Source organism: Chaetura pelagica, unplaced genomic scaffold, assembly GCF_000747805.2.
Source record: "Chaetura pelagica isolate M959 unplaced genomic scaffold, ChaPel_1.0 scaffold1094, whole genome shotgun sequence".
NCBI lineage: Eukaryota > Metazoa > Chordata > Aves > Apodiformes > Apodidae > Chaetura > Chaetura pelagica.
In genome coordinates, this window is record NW_009953108.1 from 117,266 (window position 1) to 141,341 (window position 24,076).

Sequence of the window (24,076 nt, forward strand, 5' to 3'; positions counted from 1 at the left end):
CTGGAAAACCGGCGGCAGAACCAGGCCGAAGGGCGTTTGACAGGGCCGGTGTGAGGGCAGCCGTGCCCACAGCCCTGCCCAGCCCCGGCCGTGTGTCCGTGTCCAGGGGGATGTGTCCGTGACCGTCCCCAGGCCCTGCCAGGTGCTTCCATGGAGTTCAGGAAGAACCAGGCGTCTCCAGGGCAGAAGCAGCTGCCGGGCCGTGGCCTGGGGGCAGTGCTGCTGTGTCACACCTGCCTCGGGCCCCTCTGAAGTGGAATGCTGTTTTTATTGGCAGCGTGTCACCTCGAATGAGATGCAGCTTTCAAATCACTCAAAGTCAGAAGACGCCTTCTTAAAATATTCTGGTGCTTCCCTAGGGAAAGGGAAATTTTTAATATCATCCTAACTGAAGGGCATCAGGGACTTTATAAGCAAGTTATTCTGGAGCTTGTGTCACAACCCAGGCGAGGAGGAGGGATTCTCTATTTCACCAGTACCTTATTTACAGAACAACCTGCCCAAACCATTTTTTTTCCCATTTCCAAGCCTTTTGTGATGCCTCAGATGAGGAAATGTTGTGGGTTTTTTTGCCAACCCCCTCCCCCCAACCCTGGTGTCATCCCAAGCAATTCAGGGGGATGCTGGTGAGAACACACATCTCCTCCAGTTACCCCCGCTCTGGAAATGGCTGGCTGGCTGGTCACGATGGTTTGCTTAGCCAGTAGGGAAGGACAAAATGTTTTCTAAGTAGTTGTGTTTTTGCTGATCTCTTTCAGAGACCTTTTGGCCCCTATCCCAGTCCACAACAGCTGTTGCAAAGCTCCTCCTCCTCGAGGGAGGAGAGAAGACACGTCAAAGAATAACTTCACAACATTAGAACAAAACAAGATGGGTGTTGCTGTCAACTGAGGAAGGGTCTGGTGGTGAGAGCTGTCGGTGGGACACACCCAGGGCTTTGCAGGACCATGTTTACCTGTCGCCTGCGTTGGTGGAGATCCAGTGCCTGGCAGGCAGGTCGCTTTCTGCCTCTTGTCCAAGTGCCGAGTCCTAAGGGAGTCAGCACCACTGCGGGGCAAGGGCAGCAGGTTGGCACACGGGAGAAGCAAGTATTGGAAGATCTGGAAATGCCCTTTGTCAGGAGAGAAACCGAGACCCTCTTCCAAGAGCAGCCTGTGACTGGGAACCAGTATTTGGAAGACGCTTTGCTTCGGAGTTACTTGAAAACTCACCTTCCTCCCAAGGTCTGGTGTGTATGTTTGTGTTTCTGGGTGTAGACACTAGCTAGCTCACTATTTAAGACTGTGAACTGAACTTTGCTCTCAGCCCTTCTGTGCTTTCATGTGTTTAACTTGGGGGAACTTACCCCCGTTCTTTAAAACTTTTCTTCTTTGAATCAGGGCAGGGGTGAAAAATACTGCCAGGACATAAACAGAAATGGAAAGGGGCATGTTCAGTTCCCGTGACTGGCCTGAGTGTTGCAACAGGAGTGTTGTTTGGGGATTGTCAGTGTGGGCATTTATTTATTGTCTGGTCATCCAGAGTAAGAAATTTCAGAAAAGTGGGAAAAAACGAAGGTGCTTCCTAACTCTGCTATGCAAATACACTTGTCTACCCCAGGAAGGGGGCTTTTAAGGAAATGACTTTCTGAGGGAACAGGGCTGTTCTCAGCTGAGTGCTCAAGGGGATGCAAAGGCCTGTTGGGATTTGCTCGTTCTCAGCAGAGCTGGTTGGCTTTTCTGGGTTGATTTTCAGACAGCAAAGGCTCTGTACAGATGCAGGGGTGTAGGGAGGTGGGGTAAGACCCTGAGCTGTGGGTCTCTCTTCTGTGAGGTCCAGTCCAATAGGAACCCCTGGGAGGAGGCAGCTCATCTCACTGTCTGTCCTCTCTCTCCCCCCAAGGACTGCAACTCTTCCCCACTTTTCAAGGGCCAGGTCTCAGAGAGACCAGTGTAACCTCTCCCTGTGGTTTACTCCAGCAGAAGCAATGCAATGACCTCTGAAGCCATGGGCTGAGTAGAGGGGCAGAACCTGGCTTTCAGTGACACTCTTCCTGCCACTGCTTGGTCTCCAGCTCTGTGAGGCCTTGCAGACATGGGGCTGTAAGAGTGTGGTGGCAGCACTGGGAGCTGGCTTTTGTCACAGCCATCCTGAGAGACAGGAGTGAGGCCTTTCTAAGCACCACTGCAGCCCTCTTGTCTGAAGAGAAGATGGGGAAAGGAGGATGCCTTTGTGCAACCATGAAGATCTTCCTCCTAATCTGCACCTGCGGAAGAAGCATGATTCAGATCTCCCTAATATATATATATGTATATATATATATATAAAATAAAAAATTAGTGATGCCTTTTGCCAAGGCTGAGAGCTGCTCTCCACCCCCCCAAAGAGACAAAGCAGCAGCACAATCTCCCAGAGAATCAGCAGCATCTCCCTTTCGTTTCTGTGCTTGGTCCCAGCGGGGCAGTGTTGCCTCACTGCTGAAAGGGAGAGCTTAGGCTGCTGTCTCCTTGTCTGCAGCCTGGCAGCTGACTCTCCTTGCCAGCACCTTTCTCTCCAGGAGGACAGCAACAGATGAAGTCTTGCGTGTCCCAGTGAAGCAGACACCATGCTGGAGGCTGATTCCTGGTGTGCTGATCACCTGTGTTCACCGGTGAACACAGAAGTTTTCCTGGAACGGGGCAAAAGATTCCTTTCCTTGAAGGTGATTTCTGGAGAATGCAGAAGCACCTGCTTTTTCTGGGCACCATTGTGGAGAGGTACCTGTTGGTCCTTGATCCCCCTGAAAATATGTCCTTTCATGTGAAGGAGCATCTCTCTGCACTCTTAATGTGCAATATTTTGTGCATTTCCAATATATTTATCCCTGGGATGTGAAAGGACAGATGAGGGGGAATGAGACCGCCCAGCAGGCGCACTGCATGTGGGAGCTCTTATTTTGTTCTTTAGCTTGGAAATAAAGCCTTTCCCTTGGGCATCAGGGTGGTTGGTGAGGCTACATGTGGTCAGGGCATGAGCTTACAGCTGGGCAGCAGGGCCTGGGTTCAGAAAATGTGTCTGAGGTGAAGGGACTGTTGTAGTTTGAGTTGGCTGTAGCGCTCTGACCTGTTTGGTAGACTCATATTCTGCCCACAAGGTACCACTAGATAAACAGTTCAGAAGTTCTTCTGTTTCAGGGATCAGCAAAGTCCATGAACCTTGGAAACTTCTGCCTCTAAAACAACCTTCACGTTGTTGTCAAGATATGATAAGCACGGGAGGCATAACCCATCCCAGCTGAGCTTCAGCAGCAGCAAACAGGAGGGCAGCATGAGCTGCAGCAGGTGGCAGGGCTCTCGTGCATGGTTGGGGCTTGTTCTGTGGTTTTTAATGCTGAGGATTTCATTGCTCACCTGAAGGAGAACTGGCTGCTCTGAGGATGGAGACTTCCAGACTGACAGCATGTGTTTCATCCTCATCACCCAGGCTGAGCAGGGTGTAGTTTAATGAAAAGTCAATACAGGGGGGCTTAGGGGAAGGAAGAAGCAGTGCTTCTATTTCATCAACAGCACATTAATGTGTTTTATAGTGGCACTATTTGGGGCACAGCAACCATGGCATTCATCTCCACAAGTGTAATTTTGAGGAGGAAACAGGCATCTCTTGTGGGGGTGGAGAACACCACTGATGGAAGAGCAGGTGCTTCTGTGATCTTAATTACAGCCCTGGATATTTTTATGCTAACGAGGATCCAACAGAGCTAGAGGTTGGGTCCATCTGGCCTAATTTTAATCATCTCTAAGTCAGGTTAATTCAGTCTAGGCGACTTCACCAGACATTGGCCACAGGCAGTGAGGAGCACTTGCAGAGGGTAATTCCTGTCAGCTGAAAATAGGTATCCTTAGGGTTGGAATGCATCTGCTCCTCTGCAGATGCTAGTTGAACCTCCATTACCTATGGACAGACTTTCCCATCCAAGTCAGCCAAGCACATGAATCCTTACCCAGGAGTGTTCAGGAAGCTGGATGCAGGGTGGAAATTGGAATCTAGACACCTTGGGTGCCAGGCTGAAGCTCAAATTATTGCTCCCTCCCTCCTTTTTTAATCTGATCAGCAGGTGACTACTGAGCCCAGTGGTGGCAGTTTTCCTGCACAGATGAAGTCCTTCTGTTTCTGGCAGCTCTTCCCTTGGCATTCTTCTGCAGCAGTAAATTATGGAGTGGCTGAGGTTGGAAGGTCCTCTGGAGAGCGTCTCGTCCAACCCCCCTGCTCATGTGCATCTGTGTCATTCTCAGCCCTGATACAAAAGCTCTTCTGTCTTTTGGAAAATCCAGAGATGCTGCCAAAAGCAACTGGAAAAAAAATTCTTTTTGGAGGAATAAAAGAAGTGAGAGCTGAGCCCAGCTGTGCCAGCAGAGGCTGAGACAGGCTGTCCTGCTGCATGACAGAATGCATGGAAGGGCCAAGTGGCAAGGGAGTGCTGGCACCACAGGACAATATGGTCACTTTTCTGCCTTTCCAGCCAGGCCTGAGGCTCCTTGCCTTCCAGCAGGCTGCTGAAGGGCTCTTCTGTTTGCTTCACAGGTACTGCAGGAGGTGCATCAGGATCTGGAGAGATTTGGGAACCGTCTGCTAACCAAGATCCAACCTCTAGGCTGGGAATGCGAGTTGAACCCCCCTGTGTTTCGGCAGTACAATGCCTGGGGGGAGAGGGTGGATCACATCCTCACCTGCCCAGCCTGGAGGAGGATGAAGGAGATTGCAGCAGAAGAGGGGCTGATTGCTGAGGCCTACGAGAGACGATATTCCAACTGGAGGTAACTGGGGGAGAACTGGAGTCACTTGGTGCCTTCCTGGTTACTCTTAGCAGGGTGTGTTCAGCATGTTATAGAACTGAACTTCTTGTTGTGTAAGAGGGAACAGATGATACATGGATAAAAGCTGGAATGTTCCACATCAGCAGTGATAAGCTGTAACTAATGGCCTATAGTTGATCATAATATTCTTTCATGTCACCTGCCTGATTCTGGGGCCTGGCAGTCCCTTGCTCTGCTCCAGCTTTACATGCATTAGCTGTAACAAAGCTAAAGGTCTGGGGTTTTGCTTGCAGGTACTCCAGCCTCTGGAGATAGACTCATAAGCCTTGTTTTTAAAACCTGCACTTACTGTGCACCAGCTGGCCAGCAATGCCTTCCACCACAGCCTTGCACTGGCAGTTCCTCTGGGACTGAGAAACTCCACTGCTTCTCTTCTCTCCTCCTGGCTGAAACAGTTTTTCCCCTCTCAGAAATGAGTAGTCTAATTCTGCCCTGTTTTGGCTATATTTTGTTCTGCTCTTCCTAGTCACGATGTTTTATCCTCCTGCTGTTGAGCTGCTGTGTAACCTGTCTGTTTCCACTCTTCCCTCTAGCCGTCTGCATCAGGCTGTCAAACTCTACTTATTTTCAAGCTGCTCTGGAGGTTTCAGCTGTCCACTGGCCATGACTGATGGGGCAGCCAAAGTCATTGAGGTATGAGCTCAGCAGGTCTCTGAGGGCACAGCCCACATCCTGGAAGTGCTGGCTGGAGATGGGAGCACTGGCCAAGGACAGAGGAGAGCTGATCTGCCGTCTGGCTCTGGCCACGGCCCATCCTTGCTTTGTGACTCAGCTCCATCTCCCACTGCCTTTCTCCTTTAATTACAAAGTCTTCATGCCCAGGTTAGCTTTTATATTTACCTCCAACATTCTGTACAATAAGGCTTTGCTGCACAGGAATCTGTGGCACTGCAGGTAGTTGGAACCACGTCCCATATATTTTTACTACAAGGTAGTTTGTTTTCCTCTCCCCTGTGTGGAGTGGCAGTTAAATCATAGAGTCACAGAATGGTTTGGGTTTGAAGGGACCTCAAAGATCATCTAGATCCAACCCCCTGCATGGGCAGGGACACCTCCCACCAGACCAGGTTGCTCCAAGCCCCATCCAACCTGCCCTTCAACACTGCCAGGGATGGGGCAGCCACAGCTTCCCTGGGCAACTTAGGCCAGTGTCTTGGCTCCCTCATACTGAGGAATTTCTTCCTGAAATCTCATCTTAATCTCCCCTTGTCCAGTTAAAAGCCATTCCCTCCTCCCTCCCCAGCTTTCCTGGAACCCCTTCAGGCATTGGAAGGTGCTCTAACATCTCCCTGGAGCCTTCTCTTCTCCAGACTGAACACCCCAACTCTCCCAGCCTGTCTCCAGAGCAGAGCTGCTCCAGCCCTCCCATCATCTCCTTGGCCCTAATCTATAAATGTCCCGGGCCAGATCCATACCTGATGTAAATTAACCAAGCAAGCAAGACTTGCCCAGTGTGAAGGTTTGACTCTGCATCTTGGCAATCCCCTTTGCACCGTGCACTTGCTCTGTGGGGTACAGAGCAGAGCTAGTCCTTAAAGTAGCTAGCCCTGAATATTTTACTTCAATAAAAAGAAACAGCACAGGTAGTCACCCCTTTCCTGCAGCTCTTGGGGTGCTGGTGATATCCAGCCTACATGAACCTATGCTGATACCCTGGCACACGTGCTCCTTTGCAAGTCCAGATGTCCAGCAGTGCAGAAATCTGAGGGAGGGTGGGATGATCAGCACCCCCCTTCATGACACAGGTTCCCATAGCGCTGCCACAGCCATGCAGGGGCTGGGCAGTGTCACAGGCTCCCAGCAGCATATCCAGCTGCACAGGGGGCAGGACATGGGGTGCCCTGCTCCAGAACAAGCTGGAAGATGGGAAGTGCCATTGAAATATGAGAAAAACTTCTTTCCTGTGAGGGTGACAGAGCCCTGGGACAGGCTGCCCAGGGGGGTTGTGGAGTCCCCTTCTCTGGAGACATTCCAAGCCCTCCTGGATGCAGAGCTCTGGGATGTGCTCTGGGCAATCCTGCTCTAGCGGGGAGTTGGAGCAGGAGATCTCTAGAGGTCCCTCCAACCCTGACAGTTCCGTGACTCTGATTCTGCTTTCAGACCATCCCTCCTGAGCCCAGGGCACACGAGCACTGAAGAAAGCAACTGTCTAATTTCATCTTCTGTGTTATGATCTTCTGAGTTTCTTTTTCCTTTCCCAGAACAGTCTCTAGGTGTTCCTGGATCTCTGAAAAATGCTTTTGAGCACCTGACATCCCGTGACCCCAAGAAGTTCTGGACCTCTGGGCAGTGGATGACGGAGCGCAGGGGAGGCTCTGATGTTGGTACGTGCTCTGAGGGGGAAGCAGCTGCAGCAGCAGCAGCTGGGTGTGTTAGTAAGAACTGAGAAAATGAAGGGTGTGGAGAATTTATAAAGCCAGGTAGCTGGTTGACGAAACTTCAGCAGAAGTCATCCAGATCCTCTGCATAGCTCTGCTTTTTAACCAGCAAGAGCTTCTGTCCAGTGATGTGTGCCATGCACACTGAGCTGTGTTCTTGCAGAGAGCACACACCAATGTCTACCTCTACAGTCTAAAACTTCAGCAAGACAATCAGACCCATCCCAGCTGGGACTGAGAGAACATTCTTGACCTTCAGCTTTTATTCCCTGGCTAATGTTAGTAACAGCACAGTGGGCCAGGAGACCTCGGAACTCTGCTGGGAGCCAAATGTGGAAGGGGAGACACCTGCATCTGATGAAACTGCAGTTGGTTTCCAGTGGAAGAAGTGAAGGGATCAGCTGTGGAGTGAAAGATGTCCACTGCAGGACTCTGGATTCTGTAGCACCTTTTGTTGTTCTTGGCCATGGTAGCTCCTAAAGCAATGGAGGCTCTGGGTTATGCACCATGGAGCCTTCTGCTCCCAAAGCCCTGCCACCACCAGCTGTCCCTCTGCAGCCATGGCTGGGAGGCATCTCCCTCCTGATGCTTAACTCTGCCTGTTGCTTGCCCAGGGTCAGTGAGAGAGATTAGCAGCTAATCCATACTCCATCTTGATAGCAAGAGGTGATTTAGAAGAGCTGCTGCTTAAGCCAAAAATCAGTCTTGATTGATACAGAAGTTCCCAGAAAGCCAAACTGATCTTCTCCTCTTCCCCTGCAGCTAATGGAACTGAGACAGTGGCCAGGAAGCAGCCAGATGGCTCATATCATCTCTTTGGCTTTAAATGGTTCACATCAGCTGCTGATTCTGATGTGACATTAACCTTGGCCAGGGTAGCAGATGCTGAAGGACAAGTAAAACAGGTCTGTGTGATGGTGGAACTTGGGAAGGAGCAGGGACGTTCTTTTTTCTTCCTTGTCTCACTGTAATGAAACCCTCTTTGCACACCTTTCCACGGCCCCAGGGTTCCAGTGGCCTGTCCCTGTTCTTCCTGAAGGTCCGGGATGAGGAGGGGAAGCTGAACAGGATCCAGGTGCAAAGGCTGAAGGACAAGTTGGGCACACGGCAGATGGCAACAGCAGAGCTGTGGCTGGATGGGGCTCAAGCAGAGCTGGTAGGTGAGAGTCCACCTTCCTCGTGGGGCTGGGCTGGCCTGGCACTGGAAACTGCTCATGGAGGGCTTGGCAGTGATACCAACTGGGGAAGTTCCTCTCTTCCACCTCAGTGGCTGGTTGTTCACTCCACAGAACACTTCAGCAGCAGGGCTGTGTGTGTGGCAAAGCTGAGAAGGGCTCAGAAAAAAATGGGAGGGAAGAAAAACAAAAAAGTCATGTTAGGCTGGGCATTTCCCTAACCCAGCTGCATTGACCCAACTGGGGACAGTCCTGTGTAGATGCAGGTAGGAACCAGAACTGACAGGCACCAGAACTGATCATGCTGACATGGTCTCCAAAGTCACCTCTCTGGTCGTGCCACAGACTTGGCTAAAAGGAAAGAGCTCTGTTGTAAAGCAAGCAGATCTTTGGTGGTGCCTGAGGACAGACAGAGGTGGCATGGACAGCTGGTATTTGTCTGTTCACACAAGTGTCCCTTGGATACACATCCTTTTCCCAGGCTGTGTGAAAGGAGATTCCCTCAGCCTTTGTTCCTTGATGCTTTCAGATCTCTGCAGAGGGTCGTGGTGTGGCCTCCATCTCCAACATGCTGAACATCTCTCGGATCCACAACGTCATTGCTGCAGTATCTGCCATGAGAAGGTGAAGGCAGCATGGATCCCCCCAGAGCTGAAGGAGCAGCTAATCAGGGACTTTGCAGTGCTCAGCACTGCAGCTGAGTGACACCCACTGCCTTTGCAGGCAGAGGGCTGGGAGCCAGCAGTGCAGGAGGAGGCTGGGCTGCGGGTGGGTGGCCCAGGCTGCTTGTGCTGCAGCTCAGCAGGGTTCTGCCAGTGGGGGCGGCTAGAAAGGAAAGCTCACAAGTGGAAGGTTGCTGCTCTAACTGCTTTCCCTGGCTGGATTCTCTCCAGGATGATCAGTCTGAGCAGGGAGTACGCCCGGAGGCGGGTTGCCTTTGGGAAGCTCCTCAAGGACCATCCCCTGCACATGCAGACCATCGCCCGGATGGAGGTGAGGCTTTTGGAGCCAGGCTGAGCCTGCAGGGGAGCACAGGGGGCAGAGCCCCTCAGCTGCTAATGAGCACTGCCAGCCCCTCTGTGTGCAGCACTCACCTGCAGGGGGCTGTTCTGCTACAGTGAGGTGTTTGCAGCAGTGGAACTGCCACATTCTAGTGGGACTTGATCTGATGGTAGACCTGTCTCCTCTGCTGGACTTCAGGATATCCTAAGTAGCAATTACTTGAAGCTATCCTGAGAGAAGTGCCAGAGTTCCTGGATGCACCTCCAGTGATATCCTGTGACCTCTGAAGTTGGTCATTAGCATCAGAGTCCAAGCATGACACCACAGCCTCCTAAACTGCAGTTAACAAACTCTTGTCCAAGCCTGAGACAGACTCATCCAACTTCCCTGGTAGCCCATGGACCAGGAGATGGGCTGTTCCCAGCAGGCTTGAAGAATTCCCAAGTAATCTCCATGCACTTTACCTTCTGAGAAATTTGTCTTCCCTGAATGCCCACACAGTGCTTATCACTGAGGTCGTGCAGCCTCTAGATGTGACTGTCACCTAAGGCAGTGAAAGACCAGGGAAGAGAGGGCAGCTTGGACTGGCTGTGGCTCTGGGCTTTGGGAGGAACCCCTCATGTGCCCTTCCCTCACTGCAGAATGTCTCACAGCTTTGCCACAGCACTGAGCTGTAGCAGCTTATTAAATCCACGGGACACAGGAGGCTTCCCCCCCCTACTGAAACTTCCAGAAGCAGGCACACAGTTCTCCTCCTCTTGCCCATCCAGGTGCTACTTTTTTTTCCTAAGTGGTGTTAACACCAACACGTGCCCTTGGCCAGCAGTAGGTTCATGCACATTTTTCAAGCAGTATTTTTAAATCCCTTTCCAAGACCTTGTGCCCACATCCCAGAATTGTGTATCCCTTTGAGATTGTCTCCTGGCACCTCAGCAGGCTGGGCTGGAATCAGCCACAGTCACAGACCCCCCCCCAGTGAAGCTCCCCCCTTGCTCTGCTTGCAGGTGCAGACACGAGGGGCATTTCTTCTGCTCATGGAGATCGTTCGTCTGCTTGGACTGGTGGAAACCAACATGGCAAGTGAGGAACACCAGCTCCTCTTGAGACTGCTGGTACCAGTAGCCAAACTCTACACAGGGAAGCAGGTATGGAACAACCAGGTTGATTAGGGTGGGGCTGTGTGGCATGTTAGCAAGCACAGAGCTCCAAAGAGGAGGGAGTTACATGGCCCACAATAGCAGGGGACATGGGCAGTGACCTGGAGTTGCTGGGTCTGCAGAAATTATTGTCCTGCACCCAGGCTGGACTTTGTGGGCAGAGGAGTTGTCCCTTTGCTCTCAAGATAAACCACCTGAGCAGAACAGACTGTGCTTCCCAGTGCTCTCTGGGAAGTGCTCCACATGCTGCAGAGGAATGCTGCAGGGGCTGCCCTGAGATCAGAGCCACAAGGAGCCTCTTTCCCCTAGTTATGAATAAATAAAAGGTGTTAATAGCTTAGCATTAATCTCCAGAGGGCTATGCCTCTTCTAACTGCCCTCAGCTTCAATACACAGAAGCTGACACACCATAGACAGGTCAAAGGTAAAGACTCTCCTGGACTAGAGACACATACTCCCGTGTGCCATAAACCAAGGTTTATCCTTACCTAGAGAGGACTGCATTGAGACAGACTCTCCCTGGATCTTCTGACTGCTTCTGACTGCAGATCCTCTCTCAGGGCTACTCACTCTTCATTCCCTGAATTCCTCCTGCATGTAATGAGCAGCCTGCCTCAGTAAATCAGTGGGATCAGTTCCCCATCCCAGCAGGAACTGCTGAGTGATGTTAGAGGTTTCTGGCTGCTCTTTCCCCTTGTGCAATGTGGATGATGTCAGCTCTCTGCATTTTCCAGGCTTCTGCTGTTGTTGTTGAGGCAATGGAGAGTTTTGGAGGACAAGGTTACATGGAGGATACAGGCTTGCCAGGCCTGGTCCGTGATACTCTGGTAAGAAAGCAGCAGAAGCTCCTGTGTGTCACCTGGTCCCTGCACACTGCTCTCTGGTTGCCTGCTTGAAGACGTGCTCCAGGGAGAACAAATCCTCCCCAGACTTGCTCCAGGCCTAGCAGCTCTTTCCTGGTTGCCTTCCAGCTGAGCCCATGGAGGGGACATGACTTGTCCCTGGTGCTGGGGTCACTTCCTAGCTCAGTTTTGGAGCTCCCAGCACCACTGCTCATTTCTGCTTGTGGTGAGGCAAGACACCCCTGGAGATTTCTTTGCTATCCCTTAGCTCTGCTCCATGTCTTTGTTGCCTCTCATTCCCCTTTCTTCTACTGCAGTCACTCCAAAAGGCTCCTTCCTGCTCTTCCACAGTCTCCTCCACCCCACAGGTGCTGTCCATATGGGAGGGAACAACAAACATCCTGTCACTTGATGTCCTGAGATCCCTCACCAAGAGTCAGGGGCAAGTGGTGGCTGTGTTCTCCTCCACAGTGCAGGTGAGTCCACATCAAAAGCTCCAGTCAGCCTGATCTGCCCACCCTGGCAGAGCCTTCATTTGGTGTTTCTGCTCCTAACTGGGCCTGGCAGGGGATTTGACCAAACCAAAAGCTTCAGACAGGTATTCAGAAGGTGTCTTAAAATTCTGCTCTTGAAACAGCACTTGGAAAAGCAAAACACAGGCAGTGCACATTTGGGGATGCTTGTGTGCTGCAAAGAAATGCAGATACTTGATCTCAGCAGTGAGTTCTGCATCATCAGAGCTCCTCATGACAAGCACCAAGTGTGTTTTTATGCCAGAGTCACCTTCCCAAGTCCACAGCCATTTGGTGGTTTCATTTCTTTAGTGGAAAAGCACCACAAGACTGTTGAATGTTAAACCTTCACCAAGGCTCCCTACTGTATTAAGCCTTTCTATTTTTATTCCCACTGAAAAGATGGAAAGAGCCAAAGGAATTTTTTAGATTTGCCTTTCTTTGGCTTTACCTGCAGGTAAAGGTGTTTCTAAAGGTGCTCAGAGGACAGGCAGTCATTGACAATTCAAAGCAGCTGAGAGTTTCTTGAAGGTAAATGAGCATCAGCTGTACAGGCCTGTACAGGGAGACAGGAACCAGCCTGGCAGGCACCATCAGCATATCAGAGGGTATTAGATTATTAGATCATTCATCCAGATAGAGCAACCCAGATTTCATCAGCCCAGACACACTGAGGGAACCCTGGGCTGAAGTGCTGGATTTGATCCTGTGCAGCCTTTGCTTTCTCATCCAGAGCCCCCAAGAAGGGAAAGATCTGGGTTCCTGCACTCCCTGCCACACTGACAATGGGATAGGTCTTTCAGAAACACACCAGCAAGGGCCTGACTCCTCACCAGGGGCTGCAGGTGGCAACTTCTCTTGCATTTCAAGCCCTCTCTGGCCTCCAGAAATGAGTGTCTTCTTGCCATCCTTTGAGACAACTTTGGATAAAGGGAAAATACCTCCAAAAATTTTACCACCAAACAAGAAACCCCCACCTGCTGCTGAGCAGGACTGAGCACACCTGCTAATTAAAAAGCCAACTGGTCCAGCTCTTGATAAAAAGATAAACAACCTCTTTCTGGAGCTCCAGGTGTCCAAATTCTTTTGGCCTCTGGGAGTCTGGCTCCTTTTGAAACATCCTTCCCATTCCCATCTTGTGAGGAAATCACTTAGCCCTTTTTTTTTTAGGCTTTTTACTGCTCCAATCCATTTCCTTTCTATTGAGCCATACAAAACTCATACAATTGATTTTATGTTTGTCCCTCAAGGTTTGTGGTTGACAGGATTTGTGCCCAGTGAGAGGCTGCTTTGGAGAACACAGCATTTTGTTAGTACAGCAGCACAGCACTTGCTTCTCTGAAGTCACTTTTCAGGGTCACTTTTCTCCTCCAACCCCACCTATTTTTATTTTTACCCTGTGGCAGTTGCCTCTGCAGATGGTGGGACACCCAGCCCTGATGGGGCTGTGGTATAGGAGCAGGAACCCAGTGTCCTAACATAAGAAGGAGATGGAGAGGGGCCAGAGAGGGGCCACAAAGATGCTCCAAGGGCTGGAGCACCTCTCCTACAAGAACAGGCTGGGAGAGTTGGGGTGTTGAGCCTGGAGAAGAGAAGGCTCCAGGGAGACCTTAGAGCACCTTCCAGTGCCTGAGGGGGTTCCAGAAAAGCTGGGAAGGAACTTTGGACAAAGGCAGGGAGGGATGGGATGAGGGGGAATGGCTTTAAACTGGGCAAGGGGAGATTTAGGTTGGACATGAGGAGAAAATTCTTTGCTGTGAGAGTGGTGAGACCCTGGCCCAGGTTGCCCAGGGAAGTTGTGGCTGCCCCATCCCTGGGGGTGTTGAAGGGCAGGTTGGATGGGGCTTGGAGCAGCCTGGGCTGGTGGGAGGTGTCCCTGCCCATGCAGGGGCTTTGATCTAGAAGATGTTTAAGGTGCGTTCCCACCCAAACCATTCTATGGTTCTGTGATGAAAGACAGTGAACTTCCTCATCCTTGCACAAGGTGATTATGAGAAGCTTTTAGGGGTCTTGATAACACAAACTACCCTGTCCAGAGGTAAATAGTCTGCAAAGTCTCAGGACAACACAGAGGGAGAGGGCAAGTGTGAGGGACAGTCCTGGTTTCCAGCTCAGCTATGGTGGGAGTTCCAGGTGTTGTTTCATGTCATACTAAAGGATGATTAGCTTTGATGTCAAGCCAGAGCACTGGGGGTACTTAAGGACTCACTCAAGTGACTCTAAAATAGCACTGGGGGTATTTTTGATTGCTGCATCTTAGTCACTTAAGGTTAAATTGGTGACTTGTCAGTGCAGTTTCTGACTGCCAGTCCTGCAGAGCCTGGAATCAACAGCCCAGTGCCTAGAGCCTCCCTGCACAGGGCTGAGACCCAGCTGGGAAGCAGCTGTGCAGTCTGAGCCCCCTGACGGTGTTTTCAGGCCCTTCCCAGACCATGACCACAATTTTAACACAGCAGGAAATAAATCCAGGTTATTGAGGGGCAACACTACCTGTTTGCTTGAAGCAGGACTGTGACACGTGCTTCTAGCCCTGCTCTGGATCATTATTCTTCAAGTAAAAGATACCCTGACTGTCTTGTTCAGTAGCTCATGGGAGCAAACAAACAAGTGGCATCTGAAAAGCCAAAGGAATCAGAGGTGTCACAGGATCACTCTGGTTGAAAAAGACCTTTAAGATCATTGAGTTCAACCACTACCCTAACTCTGCAGGATCCACCACTGGCACCACATCTGTCTTCTTAGATGTCTCCAGGGCTGGTGGCTCAACCACCTCCTTGGGCAGCCTGGATCACCCAGTCCAGCTCCTGCCCCAGAACAGGACAACCCCAAAGTTCACACCCTGTCCCTGAGGGTGTTGTCCAAGTGTTTCTTGAATATTGTCAGGTTCTGTGCCATCCCTGCTTCCCTGGGGAGCCCATTCTAGTGCTCCACCACCCTCTGGGGGAAGAATCTCTTCCTAATGTTCAACCTAAACCAGGAAAGGAAACAAGAGCTGCTTCTGCCTGGAGCACCATCCCTGGAGCAGCTCTCCAGCCTCAGAGGCTGGGGGGGGGGGGGAAAAACCCAGCTTGATCAGAAGCTTTTAGGGGTCTTGATAACACAAACTACCCTGTCCAGAGGTAAATAGTCTGCAAAGTCTCAGGACAACACAGAGGGAGAGGGCAAGTGTGAGGGACAGTCCTGGTTTCCAGCTCAGCTATGGTGGGAGTTCCAGGTGTTGTTTCATGTCATACTAAAGGATGATTAGCTTTGATGTCAAGCCAGAGCACTGGGGGTACTTAAGGACTCACTCAAGTGACTCTAAAATAGCACTGGGGGTATTTTTGATTGCTGCATCTTAGTCACTTAAGGTTAAATTGGTGACTTGTCAGTGCAGTTTCTGACTGCCAGTCCTGCAGAGCCTGGAATCAACAGCCCAGTGCGTAGAGCCTCCCTGCACAGGGCTGAGACCCAGCTGGGAAGCAGCTGTGCAGTCTGAGCCCCCTGACGGTGTTTTCAGGCCCTTCCCAGACCATGACCACAATTTTAACACAGCAGGAAATAAATCCAGGTTATTGAGGGGCAACACTACCTGTTTGCTTGAAGCAGGACTGTGACACGTGCTTCTAGCCCTGCTCTGGATCATTATTCTTCAAGTAAAAGATACCCTGACTGTCTTGTTCAGTAGCTCATGGGAGCAAACAAACAAGTGGCATCTGAAAAGCCAAAGGAATCAGAGGTGTCACAGGATCACTCTGGTTGAAAAAGACCTTTAAGATCATTGAGTTCAACCACTACCCTAACTCTGCAGGATCCACCACTGGCACCACATCTGTCTTCTTAGATGTCTCCAGGGCTGGTGGCTCAACCACCTCCTTGGGCAGCCTGGATCACCCAGTCCAGCTCCTGCCCCAGAACAGGACAACCCCAAAGTTCACACCCTGTCCCTGAGGGTGTTGTCCAAGTGTTTCTTGAATATTGTCAGGTTCTGTGCCATCCCTGCTTCCCTGGGGAGCCCATTCTAGTGCTCCACCACCCTCTGGGGGAAGAATCTCTTCCTAATGTTCAACCTAAACCAGGAAAGGAAACAAGAGCTGCTTCTGCCTGGAGCACCATCCCTGGAGCAGCTCTCCAGCCTCAGAGGCTGGGGAGGGTGGGAAAAAACCCAGCTTGATCTGACCCAGTGCTCTTGCTTAAGGAAGCAGTGAGTGTAAGCTGAAAAAAAAGTGTACATGAGTGGAGAGCAACGGGAACACAATGTCTTTTTTTCCCCCTAAGGTGAAAATGATGTTTTATTTTCCTGGCCAGTTGTGCCTGGGTCTTCCAGCCCCGAGCAGCGAAGCAGGGCAGGATGGAGCTGCTCATCCCCTCTGTGCTGGGCCTGTGTGACACTGGCTTCCACCCAAGCTGCTGGCAACACACTGGTGGTGCCTCTGAGGTCTTTGATCCTTGTTAGCAACAAGCTCCAGGCTACTTTTAAAACACCTTATTAGCATTCTGTGGGCTTGGAGGGTTCCTTGGACTTTATCTTGGCACTTGACCCAGCCACTTCCACGGTGGTGTTTTTGTATTTGTACAGCAGATGCTGGGAGTGCTTGTGTCCTGGAGCTCAGAGCAGCATCCATTGAGGACTGTGCTTTTCTTGTGGTGATAGTCAGAAAACACAGGGTGGTGGTGATGCTGGAGGTGTCTAGGCTGGAGGTGTCATGCCCAGACCTTCTGCAGAGAACAAACCTGGTCCAGCCTGTGCAGCCCAGAGTCCCACACTGCAAAGAAGCTACATTCTCAGTACTGGCACGTACTGCATCTTAAGCACTGAAAGCCTCAAAAACATAAAAAATTAGTTCTGAACAGCAGATACTTACAGGCTTCAGCTTCATCAGTAGCCTGCAAATGAGACTAATTAACAGAAAGTATCTCCTGCCCCCTTCTCTGCTACTTAAACGTGTAACGGTTCCTTGTTGTGATCCTGCCCAAGGTTGATCCTTTAGCTCTGCTGCAGAGGGACAGGTCTGGAGCACAGAACCAGGGATGGAAGGGACCTTCAAAGGTCATCTAGTCCAAACCCCTGCAGTGAGCAGGGACATCTTCAACTAGATCAGGTTGCTCAGGTTGTTCCAACCTGACCTGGAATGTTTCCAGGGATGGGGCCTCTACCACCTCCCTATGATGTTACCCTATAGATTGAGGGATAAGTATAAACCCCTGCAATTTGGTCGTTGTTGGTTTTTTTTCATAGAAACAATTGATATTCAGACCATTTGGATTTTGAGTGAATTACATTTGGAAACACACAGACTAAACTTATTCTGAAATCTCTGTTTGCATGATGACCTTTCAGATTGCTGAAGAGCTATTAGAAATACAGCATTATAGATGTAATAATCTAAACACTTGCTCTGAAAAGGGAACTAGTTCTTACATTCATAGTTTTCAAGCTGTTCCCATGGCACAGATCTGGCTCCTGGGCCACCCACAGCACCAGCAGGCCCTGGGGAGGCTCAAGTGCTGCAGGAGGAGATGCAAGGTCTGAGGTTGGTGGCAGCTGTGTGGGTGAGGACTGGCTCCTTCTCTGCTTGTGTGACTTGGGGGGACTGAGCTGTCACCCAGCCTGGCTGCTCTTCCCCTTCCAGCCTTCCTAAGAGGGAACAACAGGGACAAGGCAGGAGACAGCCCAGCCTCTGGTGGGCACATCCAGGCAGCCACAGGCATGGGCTGTCACAAGAGCAACTCTTCTAGACACTCTCAGCAGAGTAGCACTTGTGTTTCCACAAGGTATTTTGGATGCTGGAGAAATAGCAGCTTAGCTCAGCTGAGGGAGCTTCCAGGTGTTGCTTTTGGACACAGCTAAAGGCCTGATGTCCACTAGAAGAGAGACCTGTCCCACTGGCATGACTTGCAGAGAAAAGCTCCTTGAAATCAGCATTTTCCTGCCCAGACACAGCCCTACGGTCTGAATGAGGTGAAAATATAAAGATGGGAGAGGTCACATAGGATTAAAACCTGCTACAGGTATGAAATCTGAGGACTGAAGATGTGACCTGGTGCCCACATGCAGCTGGAAGGCCAACACAGAAACAGCCACACAATGGGCTCATGACAAGAAAGACATTGAGGGGCTGGAGGATGTCCAGAGAGGAGCAGCCAAGCTGGAGAAGGGTCTGGAGAACAAGTGAGGAGAGGCTGAGGGGGCTGGCATTGTTAGTTTGGAGAAGAGGAGGCTGAGGGGAGACTCCATCACCCTCTACAATTGCCCAAGAGAAGGTTGTAAGGAGGTGGGGGTTGGTCTGTTCTCCCAAGTGAATGACAGGACCAGAGGACATGGCCTCAGGTTGTGCCAGGGGAGGGTTGGACTGGGTATTAGGAAGAAATTCTTCACCAAAAGAGTGGTCAGGGCCTGGAATGAGCTGCCCAGGGAGGTGGTGGAGTCACCATCCCTGGAGGTGTTCAAGAAACATGTAGAGTTGGCATTTCAGGACGTGCTCTAGTGGGTGGGGGTTTTGTGATGTGGGTGGTTCTGGGTTTGTGTGTGTGTGGGGGGGTTGTTGTTTGTTTTCTTTTCCCTGGGTGGACAGTTGGACTCAGTGATCTTAAAGGTCTTTTCCAACCATGACAACTCTGTGATGCTGGGGCTCTGGCTCTCAGGAATTCTCTGTCCTCAAGCCAAGGCTGCAAATTTCCTTTTGGCAACGTCCCCTTTCCTGCCCCAGCTGCTCCACCTACGGCAGCACCAGTTGCAACCACCCTGATGTCACCTTCCTGCTGGTAGCTGCTGGGGGTGCTCAGCACCTCACCAGCCCCATAAATACCCTGTGAATTCTTCCTGTGACTGTTTTATGTGCAGAAAAAGCTGGAGCTGGCTTCGGGCACTGGGAAACTGGATCGTGCTGTGAAGCAAACGCAGGATGCCCTGAGCGGCCTCACACGGTTCCTGCAAGCAGCTGGTTCCAGGCAGGCAGTGACCATGGAGCTGGCAGCAAGAGACTTCTCCTACAGCCTAGCAAGGATCTATGCAGGTGATGGGCAAGGCAGAAATGATGGATTTCAAACCAGGAGAGGGCTGGGAATCAGTCCTAGAACAGCCAGTTTCCCTGCTCCTGGGTAAAGGGGCGAGTTTGGAAGAAAACTCCATCCCCACCTTCTTCAAACTGAGACAGCTCAGCCTGGCAAAGGCTCTAGAAAAGTAACCACCCCCCTTCTCATGAGCCCTTGTTGTTTTAGCTGGAGCCTGGGAATAACTGATGTCTCCCTCTCTTCTACAGGAGCCCTTTTAATAGAACATGCAGCTCGGCCTGATGCTTCCTCCGCAGATGTCTCTGCTGCTCAGAGGTGAGAAAAAAACCTCCTCAACCCTGCTCAGATGGTTCCTCATGTAGTGCATCTTTGCTCTGCCCCCCTGAGCAATCTGACCCCTCCCCCCTCATGGTGAGACCCAACTTCCTGTCATCATAGATGGGGACGAACAGCACTGAGGGTGGTTGCTGTCAACACAGAATCACAGGATCCCAGACTCGTTTGGGTGGGAAGGGACCTCAAAGATCATCTAGATCCACCCCCCTGCATGGGCAGGGACACCTCCCACCAGCCCAGGCTGCTCCAAGCCCCATCCAACCTGCCTTTCAACACTGCCAGGGATGGGACAGCCACAGCTTCCCTGGGCAACCTGGGCCAGGGTCTTTCCACCCTCACAGCAAAGAATTTCCTCCTCATGTCCAACCTCCATCTCCCCTCTTCCAGTTTTAATCCATCACCCCTTGTTCTCTTGCTACAACCCTTGTCCAAAGTCCCTCCCCACCTCTCCTGTAGGCCCCATCACAGCTTTTCCTTACCTTAGGAAATCTTGGTTCCAGCAGCCATGAGAAGGATCCCAACAGGGTAGACCCCAAATTGAAACCATCACTGGGGGGCTCAGACAAACTCTCTGCACTCCCTGTCCAGGTGGTGCAACCAGGAGCTGTGCCCCGTGGCCGCGGAGTCGCGGAGCGGCAGCTACGAGGCGGAGGCAGCGCTGCTGGACCAGGGGCTGGTGTACGAGGGCAGCCCTGTCCCCCCTGGCAGGCTGTGACCCACCCCAGCCCAGGGGGTCCAGCAGAAGGTGGGCAGCAAGCCAGCATCATCCTCTCATCCTCACATGCTTCAGACTGAGGTGCTGAAATGTTCTTGTCATGTTTTGGGCAAAGAGTCCAGGTAGCGACTCGAAGTGGCAGCTCTTGGAGACCCAACTGGGGTTCCTTTGAAAGAAAAGCCACCAAAAGCAAACTGAAAAATGACTTGAAGCTGATTAAATACAGAAAACTCACCATCTTTCCTGTTCACCACCCTGCTTTGCAGTGCTACACATGCTCTCCCACCCTGGCACCCCCCTGTGGTGGGATGTTCTGCCAGGGCAGCCTCTTCTGCCCCCTGTGGCTGCAGGTCCCCTCACATCACAAGCTGTGGGGTTGGGCAGTGACCCCCCCAGCCCAGCAGCTGATCCTGGCAACCCACTAGGTAAAACAAAGACTTTTTAACATAGATTTCCATGTTCCTCACCAAGGCTGCTGTTACATGAGGGAGTCCCAGGTGCTGCTTAGTCTGGCTCGTGCTTTTGATGCTTCCTTTTACAGAATTACAGAGTGGGGGGGTTAGAAGGGACCTCTGGAGATCATCTAGTCCAGCCTCCTGCTAGAGCAGGATCCCCTAGAGCAGATCCCAAAGGAACACTGCCAGGCAGGTCTGGAATGTCTCCAGGACATTCTCCACAACCTCCCTGGACAGCCTGTCCCAGAGCTCTTACCCTCAGAGGAAAGAAGTATTTTCTTATATTTAGGTTAAACCTCCTGTTTTGTCTCAAACAAGCTTTGTTTTTACTTTAAATTAACCCAGTGTGGAGGCTCTACCTTCACAAGTCTTGTTGGGCACCTCAGCCCTGCTAAAGCTGCTGACTGAGCTCCACAGTCACCCAGGATGAGAAAAACCTCAACCTGCTGCACTTCTAAGATCAGAGACTCATGGAATGGTTTGGGTGGGAAGGGACCTTAAACATCATCAGGTCTCAACCCCCTGCATGGGCAGGGACACCTCCCACCAGACCAGGCTGCTCCAGGCCCCATCCAACCTGCCCTTCAACACTGCCAGGGATGGGGCAGCCACAGCTTCCCTGGGCAACCTGGGCCAGGCTCTCACCACCCTCACAGCAAAGAATTTCCTTCTAATATCCAACCTCAATCTCCCTCTTCCAGTTTTAATCCATTCCCCCTTGTCCTCTCACTACAAGCCCTTGTCCAAAGTCCCTCCCCAGCTCTCAGGGATGTCACAGCACCTCTTCCTATTGATTTTACATGGTGTTTTTGAACACTGGAATTACCTTTTCCTAATATATGAGTTAGAATTTGCCTAAAAATGAGCTCCAGGAACTGGGAGCCCTGCAGATGCATCAATACAGAAAACACGAGGGACTGTAAAATTGTCACCGTGTAGGAAAATGACCAATTTATTAAGATCTAAATATTCACTCTGAGGCTACAGCAGAATAAATGCTGTTACAAACAAGTAAGCAAGGTCTAACACTTGATAGTGCTGCTGAACAGCTCTCTGCTCTCATAGGTTTGCATGTTTTAAAACACTTAATATTCTTGAAGTAATTAATCAAGACTCCAGATGTCATCTTAATACAAATTCCACCAAAAAAAGAGAACAAAAAAGTACAATCAAATGCATCACCTGTTGCCACTGCAAGGTAAAAATCGTAACAGAACTGGGGGAAATTGCCTTAAAAAACTGTTAAATAGTAGAATAAAACTTTAGCAGCATTTCAAAAATCTGGAAGTCTGAAGAATAAGGTAACCTTAAATCCCAAATCCTCTGGTGCAGGGGGAGTGGGACCTACAGACACGGCTGTAGGAAAAGGTTCTTTCTCTTTCTGTGTCCTTGCCCTGGTGCTGGGGGATTTCCTCTTTGCCAAAAAAGAGCAGAACTGTTAAAAAAGGAAACTTCACCCTGCACTGCTCTCCAGCAGCAAGCTGCCCGGGGTGGTGCTGAGCTGCTGCTCTGCCCTCAGAGGACAAAACCAAATCCTGGCACAAGCGCTGAGCTGGCGGCTCAGGCTGCACCAGGGGGGGCTGCCTCACCTTCCTCACTTCACTCAAAAAAAAAAAGACTCTAAACTGCTGGTTTTTAACCAAGAAAGGTAATTCCATGGAGCTCACAAGCCAGTTCCAAGCAATAGAATCTAAGGGATGTGGAACCTGACCTGGAGGAGGCACCTGAGCAAAGGGAGGAGCTGTCTGGGGACACCGACTCTGGGCAGTTTTCTCAAAACCTCCTGCTGACTGAATAATTCAGGATCTATCCCAGGGACAACCACAGACTGACCACAAAATTCCTGCCCACCCCCAGCTGCTAAACAAGCTCTGGGGCCCGCTCAGCTTCCCTGACATGCCCACTGCCCCTTGCAGCCTCCCAACTGCTCTAAGCCTCTCCCATCCCACACCAACAGCCCTTCCAGGGTGGCAGGTTCCTGACACCTTCTCCCCTGCTGGTTTTCCATCCTTCAGGTGGCTGCCACCACACCTCAGGGTACAATTAAGCTATGATTAGGGACCTGCTGCCCAGCCTGTGGGATCAGTACTGCCCAACACCTCCAGTGCCACCAGGCTGCAGTGCTGGTGCCATGTCTGGTGGGAAGGAATGGCTGGGCTGGCTGGTGTCCTGCCTGGGAGCAGAGGGACCTTCCCTTCCCAGAGCCTGTCCTGCTCCTCAGCCACTCATGCCATTTATGAGGCTCCTACTGAGAAACACAAATCACCTTGGAGGCAGGAGCTGTTTTACAGCAGGTAAGAAAGCAGCAGCTGCCAGAGGAGCCCTGCTCTGAGGGGCCCTTGCTCTCCTCCAGGCTCTTGTGCTGCTCAGTAAAAAGATTAAAGGAAGTTCATTAGGGAGAACTGACCAGTGGGACATGAGCTGCCACACAAGGTCACCCTGTGCTGCTCCCACAGAGCTGCCCTGCCACTGACACCCCTGATGCGTTGCCCTCCTGTCCAGGAACAGCCTCACCCCAAGTGGAGGTGGAAATTTCCTCACTCCCTTTGATAGGAGCTCAGGAGGCCCACGGGGTTCTGCTCAGCTTGGAGAACATCCCAGCAGGGCAGTGTCCAGGGCTGGGAGCTCTGGGATGCAGGGAACGTCTCCATCCGCTGCTGCAGATGATGAGTTACTGAAAAAACACTTCAAAGTAACTCGAGTGAAAAGGAGCTACATAAAATCAAACCCTGCTGCTCCTCTGCATGTTCTTAACAGGGCAAAACATTCTATTTGCTTTTCCTTCTTATTCCTGAAGCTGTAAATACAACCCCCAGCTGTGACCACAGCTCGGCCCAGAATCTGCTCTTTTGTTTGATGAAATAAATACCATCAGATCATAAAGCAACTGGGCACCATGTCTGGTGGTGAGAACAGGCCTGTCCAGGTAACCCACAGTTGCTCAAGGAGCTCTTCAGGCCCTGAGGATTCAGGGCAAATCCCCCCTCAACTTCAAATACGTAAGAAAAGAAGGAACTGACAAGAGCAGGAGCTCGAGTGAGGGGAGTGTGTGTGGCTGAGGGGCTGGAGTGAGTGAGCAGACCTAGGGAAGGGAGAATACTCACACCCCTGTGCAGGAGACTTCTGCAGGACAAACAGCAGTTGAGTTTTCCATCCTTTGGGAAAAGCTTAAAAGATACTGAACCTGAGCAAGTTGGGTTTGTTCCCAAAGAGCCACAGCCCCACCATCCAGCATTGAGGATACGGCAGAAAATGTGCAAATGAGACCCCAGCTCTTTGCTCCCCCAGCACTTGCTCCAGGCTCAGTTCCCTTCCCAAGGGTCACGGGGAGCTGGGGGGAATTCCCTGGCAGCCTGAGCCACTCCTGCCTCTGGGCTAACACCTTGGGATCCACACTTTGAAAGATGATGGTCAGTAAAGGGGAACAAGACCGAGGCAGAGGAGACTCTTACACAGCTCCCAGCCCGAGAACTGGGATGGTGCTGCTGAGCCCTGGTGGTGCATGAGGTTTGGGTCAATTCCCCCTCCCTGGGACTCTTGCTCCAGGCAAGCCAAGCTTAAGATGTTTGTTTCTTCTCAGTTTAGGAGCAACAGTTTGTTGTTCCTTGCAAAGACACATAGTGGAAAAGAAAGGACTGGGAGGTTGGCTTCAGTCTCTGTGATCAAAGGTTGTTCCTGC

At 51.2% G+C, this 24,076-nt stretch overlaps 1 protein-coding gene across 1 annotated transcript; it reads left to right on the forward strand.

Moving 5' to 3' along the window:
- The first annotated feature begins 687 nt into the window (after positions 1 to 687).
- Positions 688 to 19,942, forward strand: LOC104388426 (isobutyryl-CoA dehydrogenase, mitochondrial-like). The gene is made up of 15 exons (XM_009997290.1): positions 688 to 703; positions 1,021 to 1,223; positions 4,540 to 4,772; positions 5,366 to 5,465; positions 7,039 to 7,156; positions 7,973 to 8,115; positions 8,217 to 8,366; positions 8,915 to 9,009; positions 9,279 to 9,378; positions 10,392 to 10,532; positions 11,279 to 11,371; positions 11,755 to 11,862; positions 18,722 to 18,893; positions 19,140 to 19,206; positions 19,816 to 19,942. Exons 1-15 carry the CDS (start codon positions 688 to 690, stop codon positions 19,940 to 19,942), a joined length of 1,866 nt encoding a protein of 621 aa, XP_009995592.1.
- Positions 19,943 to 24,076: the final 4,134 nt, after the last annotated feature.